Below are 19616 nucleotides of genomic sequence, written 5' to 3' on the forward strand. Positions count from 1 at the left end.
CCCAAAGTAATGTTTCATCATAAGGTAACATTATTACTACAGTCAGGTTTGGTGGCTCACGCCTTTAATTTTAGTACTAGTGAGGGAAAAATAGGCAGATCTCCATGAATTTGATGTCAGTGTGAGACCCTCTTCCAACATTGCCCTGCCCCCAAATAAGACAACATTACATGCTTGTTAGGAACTACCCAACTTACACTGATATTTGAGATTATCAAATCACAGTAGGAGAATGAGTTAATACAGATTTATAACCAATAACTATTGACAGTGGATGACTAGAGCTAGAAAGATGACTTAGCAGTTAAGTGCAGTTGCTTCTCTTCCAGAGGACTGGAGTTCAGTTCCCAGTTCCCCACATGGTAGTTTACAACCAGCCTTAACCCCAGTTCCAGGAATCCAACCTTCTCTTCTGACCTCTGTAGGCACCAGGCATGCAGGTGGTGTACATACAGAAATGTAGCAAAACAATCTACACATAAAACAATCTAAAATATTTAATACAAAAAAAGAGGATGACTCTACTCTTATGACATGGTCTCAAAAATCATTTACAGCTTTTACAGATGTATCAGACTATTTCCATTAGAGCAAGCTGATCAACATAAAAGCTCTCTCAGATGTCAAATGAGCCTAACGCCACCTTATCATCTGAACAAGGCTACTGTGAAGAATGGCACGCATGTCCAAAATATAAAGTAACCAGCAGAATTCCTGACCTCCGAAGGGTCAATATATTGCAGTATAACCAACAGGAAGTGTGATCGAGACCAGTCAGCCTCAGTCCAAAAGAGACACATTATAGTTCAACTCTAGTGATTGTATTTCATGTGTTTTGAGCCAGGCATGGTGGTGCAAGCCTAAGAGAGAGAGGCAAACCTGAGAGGCAGAAGCAAAGGCAGCAGCTAAAGATTTGAGGCCAATCTGGTCTACAAAAGCAAATTCCAGGGCTACTATGCAGCTTAATCTCAAAACAAAATTGTTAAGACCCAATGAGACCAATGTGAGAAAAAGGAACAATTTAGACACCACCTTGTGGTACAGGAAAGAGCTAGTCAAATATGAAGGCACAACTGTGTGGAACTACTCTAATCTCAGAATAAGCCTACTTTTGCCTCAGAAAGAATTAACCCAAACAACCTCTGGCTACAATTTTATGGCATTTAAATATCACTGAAAAAAAACTCCATTCTTGGCATGGTGGTGCATTCCTTTAATCCCAGAACTCTGAAGGCAGAGGTGGGCAGAGTTCAAGCCCAGCCTGGTCTATATAGATCGAGTTCCAAGGCTACACAGAAAAACCCCGTCTTGGAAAAAACAACAAAAAATTTTTTCATTTCACTTATTTATTTATTTTGAGATATGGTCTATGTAGCTACTGGCTGTCCTGGAACTTGCTGTGTAAACCAGGCTGGGCTAGCCTTGAACTCAGAGATCTGTTCACCTGTACCTCCAGAGGGCTGGGATCAAAGGCATATACGACTATGCCCACCCTATTCCATTCTTTAATGAGTAGGTTCAGATTCTGCTTGAAGCTTGACCCCTAGGAACACCTGACTATCCTGCACAGGTAGTTAATTCAAACTACTCTGTAAAATTTATTTCTTGTGGAAATAATAAAAATTCTGCCTAACAATCAAGAAACGAACCTCTTATAGCCACTCAGGGCACAACTATTACACTTATTTGAGACACAGCCCCATGAAAGTAGCCCCTTAGACCGAACAGTAGTTTCTATTGTTCTGCCTACTGCAGCTGTACTAGAGTGTAGATAGTAAGCTCTCTATTGTCCTCTTCTGTCTTGGGTGGATTACTCACATCCTGGCCATTATAGGCCTGTCAAGTCCAAATCTACAAGCCAAAGAAAGTAAAGACTACCAGCAAACCAAAAATGCAGAGGCACAGTCTGTAATCAAGGTAACTGCCTGGAAGCTATTCTTTTCCTGGTTGCCTTCAGATGAAGATGTAGAACTCCCGGCTCTGGCTGCACCATGCCTGCCTGGACACTGCTATGCTCCTACCTTGATGATAATGGACTGAACCTCTGAACCTGTAAGCCATCCCCAATTAAATGTTGTCTTTAAAAGAGTTGCCTTGGTCATGGTATCTGTTCACAGCAGTAAACCCTAAGATACTGATATACCTATTTATTCCTCTGTGTATTTATGACCTTTAGCGGAGGCTGTACTTTAGACCTGTGCACGGTAGGCAATCAGTAACTTCTGTGCAATCTCCCTGTTATTATATGCTCTATCCTTTCCCTATCTCATGAATGGAGAACTCAACTCTTTCTGTTGCTCAGGTCAAAAACCTAGCCTCAAAGTCTCCCTCATCTGATTTAAAGAAACAACTTCTAAAAAATGTGGCCACGAACCCCCATTTAAAGGGATGTTTTAAAGGCAAGGGAGAACCATTTCTCATGCTGATACAAAACACTCTCATGCCAATGCAAAACAAACACGACACATCTATCCCACTTTTCAAACGACAAAACTCCTTGTCCTCATACTAAATTCCTTTTTGCCTCTTCCACTTTCCCTCCTAAGTCAGACATACAAGCAGCAAGACCTAATCACCTGCCTGAGTTACTCATCACCAAGATCTCAGTCTTACACAGATATATTCTTTTCAGGAAAAAAAGAAAGCCAGGCAAAGCGGTATACTTCTGTAACCCTGACACTCAGGAGGCTGAAGCAGAAGGATCTGCAGTTCCAGACAGCCTGGATTAACAAAGTGAAATCCTGTCCCCCAAATAATAATAACTTGAAGGGTTTGTTAAGACAGGCCAGTAGTGGGGGCTCGTACCCATAACTCCAGCACTTGACAGGTTGAGGTAATATTGTGGCAAGTTCAAGGCCAACCTGGGCTACAAAGTAAAACCTTTATTTCAATCAATCAATCAATCAATAAATACAAAAGCCAAAATTGCAAGGCAAGATTGCACACCCCTACAATCCCAATACTCTGGAGGCTCAATCAGAAGGATTGTGAATGAAAGCAGTAGGGATACTCAGGGAGATCTGGCGACCTAGCTCAATAAGGCAAAAATTAAACAAATACAGAAGTCCTCTGAAATTGCTGAAGGCTTTAAGGCCAGACTGGAGGTGTAGCTGGAGGAACTATCAAAGATAAGCTTTGCATCAACAAGGTTCTGGGTTCAATCTTAAACACTCAAAATGACAAAAGACATTACCTAAAAAATAAAAGCATATAATGGGTATCTTCATGATTTGGCTCCTTGATATCCTGCCCCCGTTTTTTGTGTGTGTGTGTGGGGGGGGATAGGAGATGGGGTGGGTACTGGCAATTGGAGACTAAACCTATAGCCTCTAAAGACATACCCATAAACTATAATTTGCACCTCCCTGTTTTGAGACGGGGTCTCCCGAGTGCTGAGATAACACATGATCTGACATGCCAGGTCCTCCACATCCTTTAATTTCCTATTATTCTCTTCCCTCACTCCACTCTGGTATACTAACCCCCTACTGGGTAAAAACTGAATTAACAAAATAAGCAAGAGCTTCTAGATATGAACATCTGGATAGCATATCTTCAGATTTTGGTTTCAAAGCAAGAGAAAAATAAACAAGATATGTGCGACATTCCCTCTGCCCTGAGACATGCCACTGACATTAGCAGAGACGAGTCCTTGGTCCATTACATCAGTTCGGGAAGGAGGAAACAATTAGGCAATGGTTCAAGCTACCATGTTCCTCTGAGGCAGATTTGTTAGATTGTTCCGTAGGTTAAAGAGATCCTAAAATTAACTTCTAAAAATATTTTACTACTGACAATGTTTGGGTGTTTAATCCCAAAATGCTTAGAATGTTTAGGCCGCGGAGCTTCTAATTAAATAAACGCCCACAGCCAGCCCTTTTTGCTCGCGACCTGCAGCGGTGCTGACTTAAAATCCGCGTCCCCAAACCCACCCTGCGTAGCGCTGGCATATGCCGAACTATGGAGAAAAATGACTCCAGTGTCCCTAAATCTCCACCCATTCATGAACCCCCGCCTTGGAACCCTGGCGTCGCCTGGTCGCCAGAACCCTGGGTCCGGAAGGCTCGCGGGGGCGGGGCGTCGAAATTGTAAACAATGGCGGCCCGGCCTCCCTCGACCCTCCGCCAACACCGAGAGCCAGCCAAGCCGCCGCACCCCGACCCCGAGACGTCGCCTACCGGGCCTGGGCCCTCGCAAGGCCCTCGCAGCCCCGGGCCTGCCCGCTCCTCTCTGCCAGCCTCATAGAGTGTTGGATCCGCCTCGGGCGGCCTGGTAAGCATTCCCCGCGCGCCTAAGGCCCCGGAGGACCGAGGCCTCGGGACTCACCCAGCTAGCGAGGGAGAAGACGCCAAGGACGGCCCCCATGGTGTCGCTGGGGCCGAGACCCACCGCTCCGAGCGGGTCCCTGCGCGATGGCTAACTGCCGGCTGAGGCGTCGCCTCAGAAACGGGACGAATTCTCAAGCCGGAAACAGGGCCCGCCCTTCGCAAGGCACCCAGGTTACGTCATCAAGAGGCCCCGCCCACTGAGGGAGGAAGGTGGAGCCGAGCGCTTGAGGGGAGGGCCGGCTTTGGCTGCTGGGGTTGGAGAGGCCACGGAGGGTTCAAGGCATATAACTCTGGGCTCGCTTGGGGCGCTGGTGATCTGAGGAGACAGGAAGGTACAGAGAGATATAGCAAGTCCCCTGTGAACTGCACTTCTCTGAAGAAACTACATCCCTATTAAAGATCCTACAGACTTAAATTGTGGCAGTACTTTGTGATTATGGAGAGATGGAATGTTTGCAAACTCAGAGGCAAACAGGCTATATTGGGCCATTTAATAATCAGTTACGATCTGTAATGTCCCCTCACTCTGCCTGTTCAGTCCGCTGGCAAAGTTCAGTCCACCACTTTCTCTCCCTGTCCTAGACTCTTGCACATGCCTGTGCTGTACTCTCCTTCATAGCTATAATAAAAACCTTCTCAACCATACCTTAGAGCAGTCACGTCCTCATTTTGTTGGGAAGAAGCAAAAGAAACTTATGCTAAGTACTAACCGTTTCGCTTTCAGACTCCATTTACTCATATGAAGAAACTAAATTCACGGTCTCGGGCCCCAGGGTTGCTAGGGATTTCCCTGCAGCTGAGCAGCTTCTGTTGTAAACAGTCGTCTGAGTCCAGATATTTCAGGGACAACTTCCTCATTTTGGTGGCAGGGTCAAACAAGGTCATGTTCCCAGGCCTAGGAATGAACACCCATCCCACTTCTCCAAAAGTTTTCTTGTCTGTTAACCATTGCGCCCAGATTGTAAAATCCCCAAAGAGACCACCAGGAGTCAGAACCCGATATAATCGCAGGAGGGTCTTTATTCAAGTTCGAGGCTGGGCCACCAACCTTCCAGATGGAGCAGGAAGGGGAGTCATCCCAGGTCTAAAGTGAAGGAGGTTTATAAAGGAAAGCCACAAGTGGGGGCTTCCAAGCCCTGGCATTGTATGAGAGGGTACAGGAATGTGGCCTTTCAGATAATTGCTTTACAGCATCTGGTTAAACCACAAGGAAGGAGTATCCATCAAAAAGGAGTACCTTGACCTGGGAAAGCCTTAGGTTTCCTTAGCCCACTCTGTTGCCATCAGCCGGCTGCAGCTGCTGTGTCCTATTTTGCAGTGGCCAAGGACATTTTTTTTCTCAGACCTCAAGGGAGGGGGCCAGGCCTCTCTAAGGGCAAGTTAACTTAGAATGGAGTCTTAAGAACAAAATAGAGTTTATTCTGCTACCTCAGTGCCTTCATTAACCAGCAAAGAATATAGAAACCACTGTTGTCTAAGCCAACGTGCACAGGTTATAACAATACACAACCATTGCCTGTTAATGCCCTATTTGACTGTGTGCTGCTTGCCCGCTGCTTTCTTCCCTTGTCATTCGAAAATTCCAGGCCAGAGTCCAGGAAGGGAACTCACTGAAAAAGCTGAGGTAAGGACCGTGAAGCCTGGTGCCCTGGATACAGCCCAGTCTCCAACGGGTACTCCCTTGCTTAACCTGTAATTTCAAAATACAGCTAGATAACACTGCAGCTCCCCACTACCCCTCACCCCTTGCTTTGTGTTCCCTTTAGAATTGGTACTATCCCCAGGCAAGTGGGTTGGCTGAACACAAGCCAGAGAGAGCAAGCTGTTCTCCATAGTCTCTGATCTTCCTTTAGATGCTGCCTCCAGGTTCTTGTCTAGAGCTCCTTCGCTGGATTTTCAACCTATAAGCTGAAATAAACTGTTTCTTCCTCAAATTGCTAGTGATCGTGGTGTTTTACACAGCAACAGATCAAACTATGGACAGCAGATTACAGCAAAGAGGAGGAAGGAAAAATCTCTTTAGGTCTGACGCTCTCTGATGACAGCCTTGGCCTTCTGGGTGGTACGAGCTAAGAAGCCAAAGGCCTGCTAAGTTAATCACAGGATGTTAGTTCAGACATGCTGGAGCTCAAGGGATAGATGACTACTGAAGAAGACAAAGATAGCCCAAGGAAAACCATAATTGGCCTCTGGACCTGCAACATTCCAATCTCTCTGTAGTAATCACTGAAGTTCTAATCAGTTAATCAGCCTTTCCAAAGGTTTACTCAGTGTAAGGTGTCCTTCTTTCCAGCGTCCCCCAGAGGACAAAACATTGCGTTTCCTCATTGTTTGAAAGGTGCATTGCTAGGATCTGATGTAGATGAGGCTGAGTAGTAGACTGGAAAGCATCTTTAAGAAACAGGAACAGGGGCTGGAGAGATGGCTCAGTGGTTAAGAGCGCTGGTTCCTCTTGCCAAGCTCCTGAGTTCCCATGAACTCATGGTGGCTCACAACCATCTGTAATAGGACCTGATGCCCTCTTCTGGTATGCATGAAGACAGTAAACAGTGTACTCACATACATACAATAAATAAATAAAAACATTTTTTTAAAAAATCTGTGCCATTAAGGGAGAAACTCCTGGACTACACATAACATCAAAGTCTAGCCATTATGACCTGAGTTTAATCTATATTGATTTTTTTCTCTGTATTTGACTAGCATGTAGCATAACATAATATGACTAAGGTTATAATAATTAAAAATACTGTCGGGGTTGGGGATTTAGCTCAGTGGTAGAGCGCTTGCCTAGGAAGCGCAAGGCCCTGGGTTCGGTCCCCAGCTCTGAAAAAAAGAACCAAAAAAAAAAAAATATTGTCTAGCCCAACAACGTGAAGGCAGCAGGTAATCGAACCAGGTAATTTAGCCAACTAAAATTCTGTTGTTTTGTTTGTTTGTTTGTTAAAAACTAGATAGACTATGTTTGGTACTGTCTCTTTCTCTCTCTCTCTCTCTCTCTCTCTCTCTCTCTCTCTCTCTCTGCGTGTGTATTTGTCTTCTATAAATTATTTCTGTTTATATGTGGGATATTCAAACAAATCTATTATCTTTTAATTTCAGGGAAGATTTTTAAATTTCATTTCTCTATCCACATCTGAAGTGCCTAACTCTAGCTATTAGGAAAGACTGACCTTTGATAACCAGGCTCTAAGTGACGTGGGAAGAAGCTCAAACTCAGAGAACTAATGCTATAAAAGACAGAGCTCTTAACCACCAAGCCAATTCTTCAGACCACAACCTAAATGTGGTTTGCCAGACCCACGTGACGGAAGCAGACAAGTGATTCCTAGAAGTGCCCTCTGCCTCCAGATGTGCGCAGTGGAACACAAATCCATGTAATTTTTTTAATAATAATAATAAAAAAAAGCCATGTTGGGCTGGAGAGATGGCTCAGCGGTTAAGAGCACTGACTGCTCTTCCAGAGGTCCTGAGTTCAATTCCCAGCCACCACATGGTGGCTCACAACCATCTGTAGTGGGATCTGATGCCCTCTTCTGGTGTGCCTGAATACGGCTACAGTGTACTGATGTATAATAAATAAATCTTTAAAAAAAGAAAAAAAGTAGCCACGGAGCTGGGTGTGGCTTTTGGGAGGCTGAGACAGGGAAGTTGACATATTAAGTTCTAGACTAACATGGATGTGACCCTTATCTCCAAAACAGAAAACAGAAAATAAACAACAACAAAATCCGTGTTACCGGGAGGAAAATAATAATCTTCTCTTGATGGGTCTCAGCCAAGCCCTGTGCCTCCCGCTGCCCCGCCCCCCTCTTCCCCCCTACTCCCCACCCTGTTTCATGTAGCATTTCAAATTTTATGGAGGGGAAATTTTAACACCTCCTCCCCCAATCTATCTCTACTCCTCTCTTAAGTAATAAACCTGGCATCAGGGTCAAAGGAGGAGCCGAAAGTGATCGTGAGGTCTTGAGGGAGAGGCCAATCTTCAGTGATCTCCAAGCCTGCTGATATTTATTTTTAAGACAGGGCCTCTCTATGCAGTCTCAACTGGTCTGGAACTCACTGGCTGCGGGGAGCCAAGCCCGCTTACACACCCTCCGTCTCAGGAATCTTTCAGGAATGTCAAGCCCACTTACACCCTCTGGGACACCTAGGCAGGTGTTTGTTCTTATCACTTTTACAGCTTCTTGTCTCCAGAGGTCTGTTCTTATCAGCCTATACTCACAATTTACGGTTTAGAGTTATAGGGAGGTTGGTGGCAGTGACCGATCTGTCCTGAGTCCTGGGTGACCTTCCCGCCTGCTTGTCTTTATAAGTGGCTGTTTTTAATTAAATATTGAGAGCTTGATCAGACCACAGACATGCTCTCCTTCTTTGCACCTCCTGTCCCCTATTCTTTCGCCCCCTCCCAGGTCTCCCCTGAACCCCTGACTCACAGAGATCCACCTGTCTCTGTCCCCCCAGTGCTGGATACAGAGGTGTGCACCACTGTGCCTGACTTTATTTTTTTTAAGATTCATTCAGTTTTACTTTTTCTGCATGTGCCACATGCATGCCAGGTGTCTGGGAAGCTAAAACTCGGATCCCTAGAACTGGAATTATAGAAGATTGTGAGCCTACACATGGATGCTATGAAAAGAACTCAAGCCCCCTGCACGGGCAGCACTCGAGTGCCCTTCTTACCTGCTGATCCATCTCCCCGTCCCTCTTCCTGTTTATTTGAGATGGAGTATCACCATTTAGTCCTGACTGGCCTCAATCGTGCCATGTTGACTAGATGTGCTTTGAGCTCACTGGGATTCTCTCCTACCTCTGCCTCCCCAGTGCTAGGATTACAGGCTTAGGCCACTGTGCCCAGGCTCAACCCTAAGCACCGAGCAAGACCACTCATCGGTCTGAGATTATCTGCCTTGCCAGCTGCACCCGCCAACCGTCCCCACTGTTTCTCTTGTCAACAAAATCTCAAACTTCCTGTCATCCCCGTGAAGACTGACTTGGGGTCACTGAACCCTCTTATCTTATTTTATCCATGCATCATATTTATTAAACCTTGTCCTTGGTTACTTTTCTGTTGGTATGATAAGGCACCAAGACCAAGGCAGCTTATAGAAAACACAGTCAGGAAGTGGCTAGAGTCCATGATCATTAAGGAGACAGGCAGGGAAGCAGGCAGGCATGTATAATGCTGGAACAGTAGCTGAGGGCTTACATTCTGGTATACAAGTACATGCAGGTGTCCGTGTCCGTGTCCGTGTGTCCGTGTGTGTGTGTGTGTGTGTGTGTGTGTGTGTGTATGTGTAACTGGGAATCCTGTGGGCTTTTCACATGTAAATCCTATCCCCAGTGAAACACCTCCTCCACCGTGTGTCATCCACTGGTGGCTACATCTCCTAATTCTTCCTGGGGACCAAGCATTGAAACACAGGAGCCTATGTGGGCTGTTCTCATTCAACCCTCCTGTGTTCTTCATAGCCACATGTGTCTCTGTGTGCTGGCACCTGTAGCCAGATGGAACTCCCACAATTTGGCTTTTGCCCTAAACCAGTAGTTCTCAACCTGTGAGTCATGACCCCTTTGTGGGTTGAAGAACCCTTTCCCAGGGGTTGCCTAAGACTATCTGCATATCAGATATTTGCGTTATGATTCATGACAGTGGCAGAACCAAAGTTATGAAGTAGTAACGAAAATAACTTTATGGTTGGTGATCATCACGGCGTGAGGAACTGTATTAAGGAGAGGCATTGGGTTGAGAGTCACCGCCATACACAGTACCCTCCCACTGATCTCTTTTCCCCTTCTGCTCTCAAGACTGCTTTTCTAAATAGCCTTTAAATTTGCTTACATGTGTGTGTATGTGTAGGCATGTACACACAGAGGGCAGAGGTCAACCTGGAAAGGTCTGAAAATCGCTGAAGGAAGACCGCAGATTCAGATAGTGTGCAAAAACAAAGAGCATTTATTCTGCAGAAACAACCAGCGTGTGGGGGTCAGCCATTTTCCAGAATGGCGACCCCAGACAAAGGCACACAGGCCTTCTTATAGGGAACCGGGGGAACTCTAGAAGGATTAGATAATCTAAAATTTCATTGGTGGGTGCTAGGGGGTCACGGGTGGTCAGTGGTCTGCATTCCTATGTCATGGACGTTTAACCATAGGATGGGATAGGACTGCCCAGCGCAGATGGCCCACTCTGAGATAAGATAGTTCTCCATCTTTGTGGCTATCCCCAGGCTGTTCTTTGGGAGGGGGTTTATGATCTTGTTCCACTCTGAGATAAGATAGTTCTCCATCTTTGTGGCTATCCCCAGGCTGTTCTTTGGGAGGGGGTTTATGATCTTGTTCTGGATTTTATGGTCTGTTCCTGGAACTGGTATCTTATGGCCTAGTTTCTGGGACTTATAGTCTGTTATCTCGGAGCTGGTGCCTCATGGCCTTGTTTGAAAATCAGGTCTGGTCCTTCCACAGAGATGAACGGGGTCTACATTGTCCTTTCAAACCTTGCCATTTCTCAGGAACTATCCACCTTGTTTTTTGCGACAGGGTCTGCTACTAGGACCTGGGGCTCAGCATTTAGGCTCGGCTGACTGGCCTGTACTTAGAGAGCCTCCTGTCTCTGCCTCCCCGGCCCAGATGACATCACTGGATGCTGGAGATCTGACCTCAGGTCCTCATGCTTGCAAGGTCAGTACCAACTGGGCTATCCCCTCTGAAAAAGTCTGATCCTAAACTTTCCATCAGTTTCGGTGTCCCAGTGAGCATGTTCAGACTAAGCAGAGGTTGTGTTCCTTTTTAAAAAGAACTTTTTAATATTTTTAAAAACTATTTTTATTTCACTTATTTTTCATTAATTTATTTTTTTAAATGCTAGCGCAGATTTTTTTTAATTTATTTTTTAATGCATGTGAGCGATGTCACTGTCTTCAGACACACCAGAAGAAGGTACTGGATTCTATTACAGATGGTTGTGAGCCACCATGCAGTTGCTGGGATTTGAACTCAGGACCTCTGGAAGAGTAGTCAGTGCTCTTAACCGCTGAGCCATCTCTCCAGCCCTCATTTATTTATTTATTTATTCACTTTACTTCCTGGTAGCAGCCCCCCTCACTCCTCTCCTCCCAGTTTTCACTCACCCCGCTCCCCGCCCCATTATCCTCTCCCCTTCTCTGAGAAGAAGGGGAATTAGGACAAGTCTCAGCAGATGCTAAGTGGTCCCTCTCCCACTGGTGGGAGGCCCCACCAGTCAGGGAAAGGGGATCCAATGATAGGCAGCAGAGTCAGAGACAGCCCTTGATCCAATTGTTAGGGGCCCACATGAAGACCAAGCTGCCCATCTGCTACAAATGTGTAGGGGAATTTTATTTTATGCGTATGAGTGTTTTGTCCATATGCATGTCTTGTGTACCATGTATGTGCCTGGTGCCCACAGAGGCTAGAGGCCATCAAGTCCCCTGAAACTGGAACTAAAGAACAGCTGTTAGCTGTCACGCAAATGCTGGGAATTGAGCCAGGGTTTTCTGGAAGTATAGTACATCCTCTTACCTACTTAGCCCCAACTTGGTGCTTTTTATTTCAATTCTTGAAATTGCTATTTTTGGTGAGAGTTGTTAGGTCATTTGTAACAACCGCTCAGCTATCACTCCCAGTAAATGTGTCATTTTTTCAGTTCAAAAGTTAGCACTCTGGTGGGAACGTGCCAACCAGCCCTAACCTGATGGCACTGTGTTATTGCTCTCCCAGGAAGAAACCACTCTGTCCCCGTCATTAATGACACTTCTTTCCATTTTCCCAGCATGCTTTAGGTTCTGTGGCAATTTAGACATGACTCCCCTGTGGTGGCTAAGGAACTTAGCCTGGTATCGAGCATCCCCTCATAGCCACTGACCTCTGTTCAGACATGCCTGTGTGATCCTAGGGTCCTATAGGCCTTACCTATGTGAGATAGGAAGAGAAAACATGGCGTCCTTCTGTGAGATAGTCAACCCCATTGCTCTGGCTTCTGTAAACCCGCATACAGCTCTGGGACTGAGATGAGATGGTCCCTTTATCTCTGTACAGTGGAATGAGGAACAATTGAGGAGGGGGAAATCAAGCTCTTACCCAGCTGTGAATTCCACCGAGCATGAAATAACTGTGATACCCACCACTGCCATCCATCTTTATAAACCCTTCCTTTAGCCACCCTTTGGCAAGGCAATCTTTTGACTTACCTCTAAGGCTGCCATTCAAGGCTATGATTCTGTTAGTGGTAAGAATAAACTGACCTACTCTGAATTCTGATTGAGTCTAATTCTTAGTTTGTTTGTTTTTTTTCTCCCCTAGTGGATTCAAGCTCCACACCAGTTAGGAGCATCTTTTGAGCTTAGGGTTCCTTATATATGCAGGGCTTCCCCAGGAAGTATAATTGCTGATTATGAGTTAATTATTTCCCATGCTGAAATTAATTCTGGTGTTTAAATTCTCACCGTCTACCCCCCCCCAAAAAAACCCTTTTACTCGCTTTTTGTCACACCCCCTCCTTCCAGAGAATACAACAAAGGAATTTGTCACTCTGTATCATTTTTCTAGTCTTTACTTCCAGTCAGTAGGCTGGGCTTGTAGCTCAGTGGTAGAGTACTTGTCAAGCATGGCCGGGGGTGGGGGGTTGGGGGGGTGGGGTTTGGGGGTGGGGTGGGGTTGGGGGGATTGGGGGTGTGGGGGTAGGAGTGGGGTGGGGAGTGTGTAAGTTCCATATCTACCACCATCAAAAAAGTAATTAAAAAAAAAAAGCTAGACCTGGTGGCTCGTGCCTGTAATTCCAGTAGTTGGGAGGTAGAGGCAGAAGGATGAAGAATTTCAAGGTCATTTGCAGGTAGACTAAGGTGAAGGCTAGCCTGAGCTACGTGGGATATTTTCTCAAAAAAAAAAAAATTAAAAAACAAACTGAAATAAGAAAGGAAGGTAGGGAAGGAAGAATGAAGGGAGGGAGGGAGAGAGAGAGAGGAGGAGGGGGAGAAACCAAAGACAAACTCAAAACAAAACACAACATAGATTACCAACCTAGCAAACTTGGGTCAGAGTCACAAAATGTTCCTCTTTCGTGTGCCAAAGACGAAATGAGGCATAAGCATCCGAGGGACAAGCCCTCACCTAGAACCTCACTGTCCTCCATGCCTTTCTTCCACCGGCCACCTCTCTGGAGAGCTAAGGCCCCAGTCTCAGGACTGCTTTCCTTCCTCCGCCCATTGCTCTCAACTATGTCCCTTCTCGGCCGCCTTAGCGCGAGCTACGCGGGAGTTCGGTAGCCGCGTCGCCTAGGCAACGGCTCGGCGGCGGGCTGCGGGCGCCAGGCGGCCCCGGGGAGGCGCTCGCGCCGTCGGCCCGGGCTCCGCGAGGCGACGAGGCGGCAGGTAAGCGGCGATAGAGCGGGCAGACGCGACCCGGAGAGGAGCGGTCCTCCGGGCGACCGGCGAGGGACGGGCCGCGGGGACGCCGGGCAAGGACGGAGGGCCGGACCTTTGTCCCCTGGGCCGGCGAGCTGGTCCTGCGACGCCCTCTGACCCCGGCTGTGTTCGGGTGGGTGCGCTTTCGGCTTTTATTCTTACGCAGCTCTGGAGCCTCACTCGAAAGTTTTCCTTTTAAATAATAATTTTTAAAAAGCTGTTATTTTATGAGGGTTGGTCGCGGAGTAGCAAGGAACTGAAGAGAACGTCTGCGGGTGTCGCTCTTCGTGGGGGGGGGTGGTGTTCGGCGAGATTGGACTTATTTCTGAATCAGTTTTCTCACCTGCACAACGGGGATAATAGTAGTAATAATGTCTGTCTTATAAGATGATCACAACGTGTATATATAGTTAAAATTCTCGCTACATGGGCGCTTTTCTTGTTACTACTACTAGGAGCATCGTTGAGTATTTATTGAGAACCAGGGCCCGGGCTGATCGCCAGCGGTTTTAAAAAAAAAAGTGAATGAGCCGTCTTGTCCTTCGGGAACTCCACTCCTGTCCGTAGGAACCTGACCTATGGGTTGGAGTTTGGCGTAATTTGAGCAATGGTTTTACGCGTGCAGGAAACTGGATGCAGTGAAGGCGGTTGTAGACCTTCAGAGGTGGTCAGAGAGAGATTACACAAGAAGGTTACTTCCAAAAGGAGGTATGAAGCCTGCCTTTTGTGTTGGCCGGAAGACTAGGCTGGTGTGCCCAGTGTTAGGAAAACAGGGTCTTGGAGGCAGCCAAACTTCTAGAGATTCTCCCAAGAATTTCAGACTGGAAGGGAGAGTCCAAAAGGTAGAAATAGTCTCTACTTGATTGAGGGATAAGCCTCTGCTCTTCCTGACAGACTTTTTTGTGGGGAGAAAGGGGAGCGTTATGGGTAAAGTTTTAGGAAGTTTGGTTTTTATTTTTTTGCGAGCCTTCAAGGGATTTGTTTGTTTTATACAGGATTTTGTGGCCTACAGGCTGGGTAACTAAGGCTTGCCTTGAACTCGTGACCCTCGTGTCTCCACCTCCTGAATTAGGTAGGGTACAGATGTGAACTGAAGAGTATTCTCATTAGTAGGGGTGCGTGCGCTTGATCAGAAGTAGACCCTCACTCTCTTTGGTTTCATCACTCCTATTTTTCACTTTGCAGCCAGTTCTTTATAACGATTCAAAAAAAAAAAAAAACCCAAAACAGATAATGACTATTGTCTTAGACCTTCTTTTCATTATTAAAACTAAATACCGGAGGTTGGCTAGCCTTAGAAAGAAAAGAAGTTTATTTAGCTTACTGTTCTGGAGATTCTTGGGACCCACTCCTGACCATGGGCATGCTGAGCGAATTATGAGATGGGGGGTTTGGGGATTCCTCTTTTTGTGGTGACCCTTGCCCACCACAGGCAGGGGTTCTGCCTCTGAGCTATGTACTCTTGGCCTTCTCTTAGAAAGTCCCAGGATGCAATCACAACCTCATGGCCTTATCTAATGCTGATTCCTTCCCATCTCTACACACTGTGTCCATGTGGTTTCCACTGTCTTCACTCACCTCATCTAACCCATAGGAAGTATGAGGTGCCCGCATGGGCAGTGTGGAATGAGAAAGCTGTCCTTATCGTAGAGATCAGAGCCTAGTTAGGAAATCCTGCCTCTGACAAGTGGCTGCATTAATGGGGTGTTTCTGATCAGGTGTATGTGGTCTGGTTTGGAGGTTGGGAGAAGGAGTAGTGGAGAATTAGCTCTATCTAGAGAGATAAAAGTCAGTATTTCAAAACATATTCAAAAGCAATGGCACTGAGCCCAGCATGGCACCTGCTTGTCTTTCTAGCATTTGGAGGTGGAGGCAGGAGGATCAAGAGTTTAAGCCCTGGCTACATAGCAGCAAGTTCAAGGCTAGGCTGGGCTGAAAGAGACCTTATCTCAGCACATACATGCACTCACACAAGTTTATTCGTGGATTTGTTTATTTTGAGACACATGCTTTGTAGGCCAGGCTGGCCTAAAACCCACAGCAGCTCATTCGCCTCTGCCTCCAGAGTACTAATATTAAAGGCAGGCTACTACACTGGGCATCGTTTGTCTGTGGATGTGGAAACAGTTCACTACAGCTCAAGTGGGTTGTCAGTGCTGAGCAAGTGTGGTGCTTCACACCTGCAAGCCCAGCCAGCACTCAGGATGCTGAAGCAGGATCAGGAGTTTGAGGCTAGCCTGGGCTACATAGCTAGGCCTTGTGTCAACAAAACAATCCCCTCTCTTCCCCCCCACCCCAACCCCAAATAATACTGGAAGATAATGAGAGATTTTTAAGACCCAGATCTGAGGGCTGCTGCTTTGCGTAGTCTTGGAAGAACCATTCATTTAGGTGACACCAAAAGGAATGGCTCTGGAAGTAAAAGGAAACCAAGAATGTGTGGTAATGAAGACCAGAGGCAGAGACCATCTTTACTAGATGTGACTGAGGTGGCCAGCGCCTACAGTTAAAGTCAGAAGGTGCCATCTGAGTAAATAAGTTCCAGAGGTCACTAGGGACCTGACTGAGCAGATGTGGCAAAACGGCGGGGGTGGAATCTCTAATGTCCCAGCTTCTAAAGCTTCGGTGTAATGGATCAGTGGGAAGAGGTAAGAGTGGGATGTGAGAAGACAGAGCGTAGGCAGCTTCGAGCAGGATGGCTGTGGAGGGAGGGAGAAGGCTGGAGCTTGACTGAGGAGTAGGGAAGGTTTTTCTTTAAAGCATGGGAGACAACTTAAATGCAGTTGGCATAGAGCTGGTGGGAGGAACGGCTGAGAAGACATGGGAGTGGAGGGGAAACTCGATAGCACAACTGTCTCTGAAAGGGAGGAGAGCATAGCCTTAGGCAGAGGTTACTGTCACCAGAAGTGCACTGGTGGCAGGGCACATCCACAGACCAAGGTGTGAGTGTGGAGAGCAAACGGCACTGTCATTCTTGGCAGATAGCAGGCCTTTTTAAACTAGTCTATTACATACTTCTCTTCCACTGATCTCAATATAACCTTGTCATTGATGGGACAGGTTGCTGGGGATTGAACTGAGGGCCTTGCAGGTTCTAGGCAAACACTCTAAAATCCCTCAATAATATAATCTTTATAAAAACCTTATGAGACGTTCTGTTATGATCTTCGGCTTATGGATGAAAACTATGGGGTAAAATGCTTACCCCAGATCAGAGAATATTTGGGTTCTGTGTTTTGGTTTGCTGAGGACTCCAGAGCGTTTAATCTTTGTGTGCATGGTGTGTGCATGGTGTGTGCACCCGTGTGTGCAGGTGTGACGTTCTACTGCATCACTCTCCATCTTTCACTGAACCTAGAGCTGGGTTGGCAGCAGCAAGCCGCAGGGATCCCCTTTCCTCCGTCCCCCACAGTGCTGGGGCTACAGGCATGTGCAGCTATGCTTATCTCCCGTGTGTTTGCCTCAGGTGTGTTCATATGCATATGTACCTGTAGATGTAGCTGGAGTTGTGGGCACCATGTGGGTGCTGACTTAAACCTGGGGTCTTAGTGAAAGTAGCAACTGCTCTTAGTCTGGAGCCATCCCTCAGCCCCGTGGACATCTATCTGTTCTGTGGGTGCTGGACGTTCAAACTCAGGTCCTCATGCTTGTGCAGCATCTCCCTACTCAGAGCTTTTACTCTTGGTCACAACCTAGATGGTGTAATTTTATTCTTTTTATATTATGTGCTGAGATAATTGGAGAAATAATTAAGAAATCCTGGTGGCACAAGCCCTTAACCCCAGCACTTGGAAGGCAGAGGCAGACGGATCTCTGAGTTAGAGGTCAGCCTGATCTATAGAAGGAGTTCCAGGACACCCAGGGTTACAGAGAGAACCCCAGTCTTAAAATCCTCACACCCTCAAAAGGAAGAAAAGCAATTGTTGCTGTCTCAAAGGACTCAGTTTCAATTTCCAGCATCTGTAACTCCAGTCCCAAGGGATCTGACACTCTTCTGACCAGGTAAACCCATGGTCCATGGACATATATGTAGGCAAAACACCTATGTACTTCTTTTTTCTTCAAGACAGCGATTCTTTGTGTAGCCCTGTCTGTCCTGGAACTTGCTCTATATCCCAGGCTGACTTTGAACTCAAGATCTACCTGTCTCTGCCTCCTGAGTGCTGGGATTAAAGCTGCAACAAGTGCTTCTAGCTGCTAAGCCATCACTCCAACCTTCCCCATAACTCGTATTTATACTCATTAAACAATCTCCATTTGCTTGACTGCTCACTTCCCTCCTGATACCTCAGCAATGAAGTCACTCGTCCTTTGTTTTCAGTGATCAATTATTTCACTTAACATAGTGTCCTCAAAGTTCAGCCTTGTTAGAACATGCCAGATTTTCCTCTTATTGAGACAGTTTTATTATGTAGCTAGTCTCAAACTCAAAGCAGTCCTCCTGCCTCAGCCTTTTGTATTCTGAGCCTACAAAGTATGTGCCACCAAGCCTGGTTACTTTTACTTTTTTTTTCCCTTTTTTAAAAAGATTTATTTATTTATATGAGAACACTGTGACTGTCTTTAGACACACCAGAAGGGACATCGGATCCCATTACAGATGGTTGTGAGCCACCATGTGGTTGCTGGGAATTGAACTCAGGACCTCTGGAAGAACAATCAGGGCTCTTAACCACTGAGCCATTTCTCTAGCCCCCTGGTTCCTTTTTTTTCATTGTGCTTCTAGTGCTTGGCTCATCCATCTCCATCATGGCAGTCTTGGGCTGCTTCGGTGTTTTGGCTCTGCTGACTTTAATGCTGCTGTGATGCATGAGAGTGTGAGGAAGGGAAGCACTTTATGTCTGTGCTGTAAGTTCATGGGGGAAAGAGCCCTTGATTCAGTACCTCATTTTATTTTATCATCATCACTAGCACCAGTACCAGCACCAGCACCAGCACCACCACCACCACCATCATCGAGGCAGAGTCTAACTATGCAGCCTTGGCTGGCCTGAATTCACTATGTAGACCAGGCTGGTCTTGAACTCAGAGAGCCACTTACCTCTGCTTCTGGAATACTGTGGTTAAAGGTATGCACACCAGGCCATGCTGCCATATTATCTCCCCCCTCCCCCACCCTCTAAGTTTTGCAATAGCTGACCTAGGACTCTATCTGTAGCCAGGAATGACCTTGAACTCTGCTAATCTTGCTACTTCTGCTTACCAAGTGCTGGGCATTTTAAGGAAACAAGAATTCTCAGGATCTGAGCTGGAAAAGGGCTCAGGGTTAAGAATGGATAGTGCTCTTCCAGAGGAGCTGACTTTGGTTCTCAGTACCTACATCCGGAGACCCACAGCAGATCGTAGCTAAACTCCAGAGGAGCTGCACTTAGACACACATAAAGACAATTAAAAGTACACATGAGTCTTAGCACGGTGTAGTGGCATATGCCTTTAATCCCAGCACTTTCAGGGCAGAGGTGGGCGGATCTCTGTGAGTTTGAGGCTAGCCTGGTCTACATAGTGAATTCCAGGACAGCTAGAACTACATAGTGAGATCCTGTCTCTTAAAAAAAAATTAAATTCAAAACATAAATCTTAAAATTGAATGAATGAATGAAGAAAGAACAAAGAATTCTCAGTCTGGATGACTTCACCCCATCACCTCCTCTAGACCTACATCCTGAGATGTGCTTCAGAGCATCTGGAGGGAGCCAGGTGTTACACTAATGTTTGTAAATATCTCAACACTTCCGATTTCTGAAAGACACAAGCCTATAGTCTCATCTCCCCTTGTAGCAGCCCTGTGAGGAAGGGAAGGTCCTTCCTGTTTTCAGAGGGGAACGTTAGATGAGAGGATGCCGAGACTCGTCTGGAACCTGTGTCCTAG

General features: G+C 46.4%; 2 protein-coding genes across 8 annotated transcripts in view; one reads left to right on the top strand and one right to left on the bottom strand.

Moving 5' to 3' along the window:
• Positions 1 to 13546, bottom strand: part of Serinc3 (serine incorporator 3) — a 28646-nt gene extending 15100 nt beyond the window's left edge. Inside the window, exons 1-2 of one of the 2 annotated variants that reach the window (XM_063283389.1) lie at positions 13365 to 13546; positions 4327 to 4644 (exon numbers count right to left, since the gene is read on the bottom strand). In XM_063283389.1, the coding sequence (XP_063139459.1) occupies positions 4327 to 4365 (39 nt within the window). In that variant the 5' untranslated portion in view covers positions 4366 to 4644; positions 13365 to 13546. Of the gene's footprint in view, positions 1 to 4326; positions 4645 to 13364 lie in introns of those variants that run through there. The other variant, NM_001008312.1, reaches the window with a different exon arrangement.
• Positions 13547 to 13563: 17 nt separating this feature from the next.
• Pkig (cAMP-dependent protein kinase inhibitor gamma) overlaps positions 13564 to 19616 on the top strand; it is a 67644-nt gene continuing 61591 nt past the window's right edge. For 2 of the 6 annotated variants that reach the window (NM_001401793.1, NM_153469.5), the window contains exon 1: positions 13608 to 13714. The gene's annotated coding sequence lies outside the window, so the exon portion shown is untranslated. Of the gene's footprint in view, positions 13715 to 13824; positions 13881 to 18658; positions 18817 to 19616 lie in introns of those variants that run through there. The other 4 variants (NM_001401795.1, NM_001401794.1, XM_063283175.1 and 1 more) reach the window with 3 other exon arrangements.

This window comes from Rattus norvegicus, chromosome 3, assembly GCF_036323735.1.
Source record: "Rattus norvegicus strain BN/NHsdMcwi chromosome 3, GRCr8, whole genome shotgun sequence".
Classification (NCBI taxonomy): domain Eukaryota; kingdom Metazoa; phylum Chordata; class Mammalia; order Rodentia; family Muridae; genus Rattus; species Rattus norvegicus.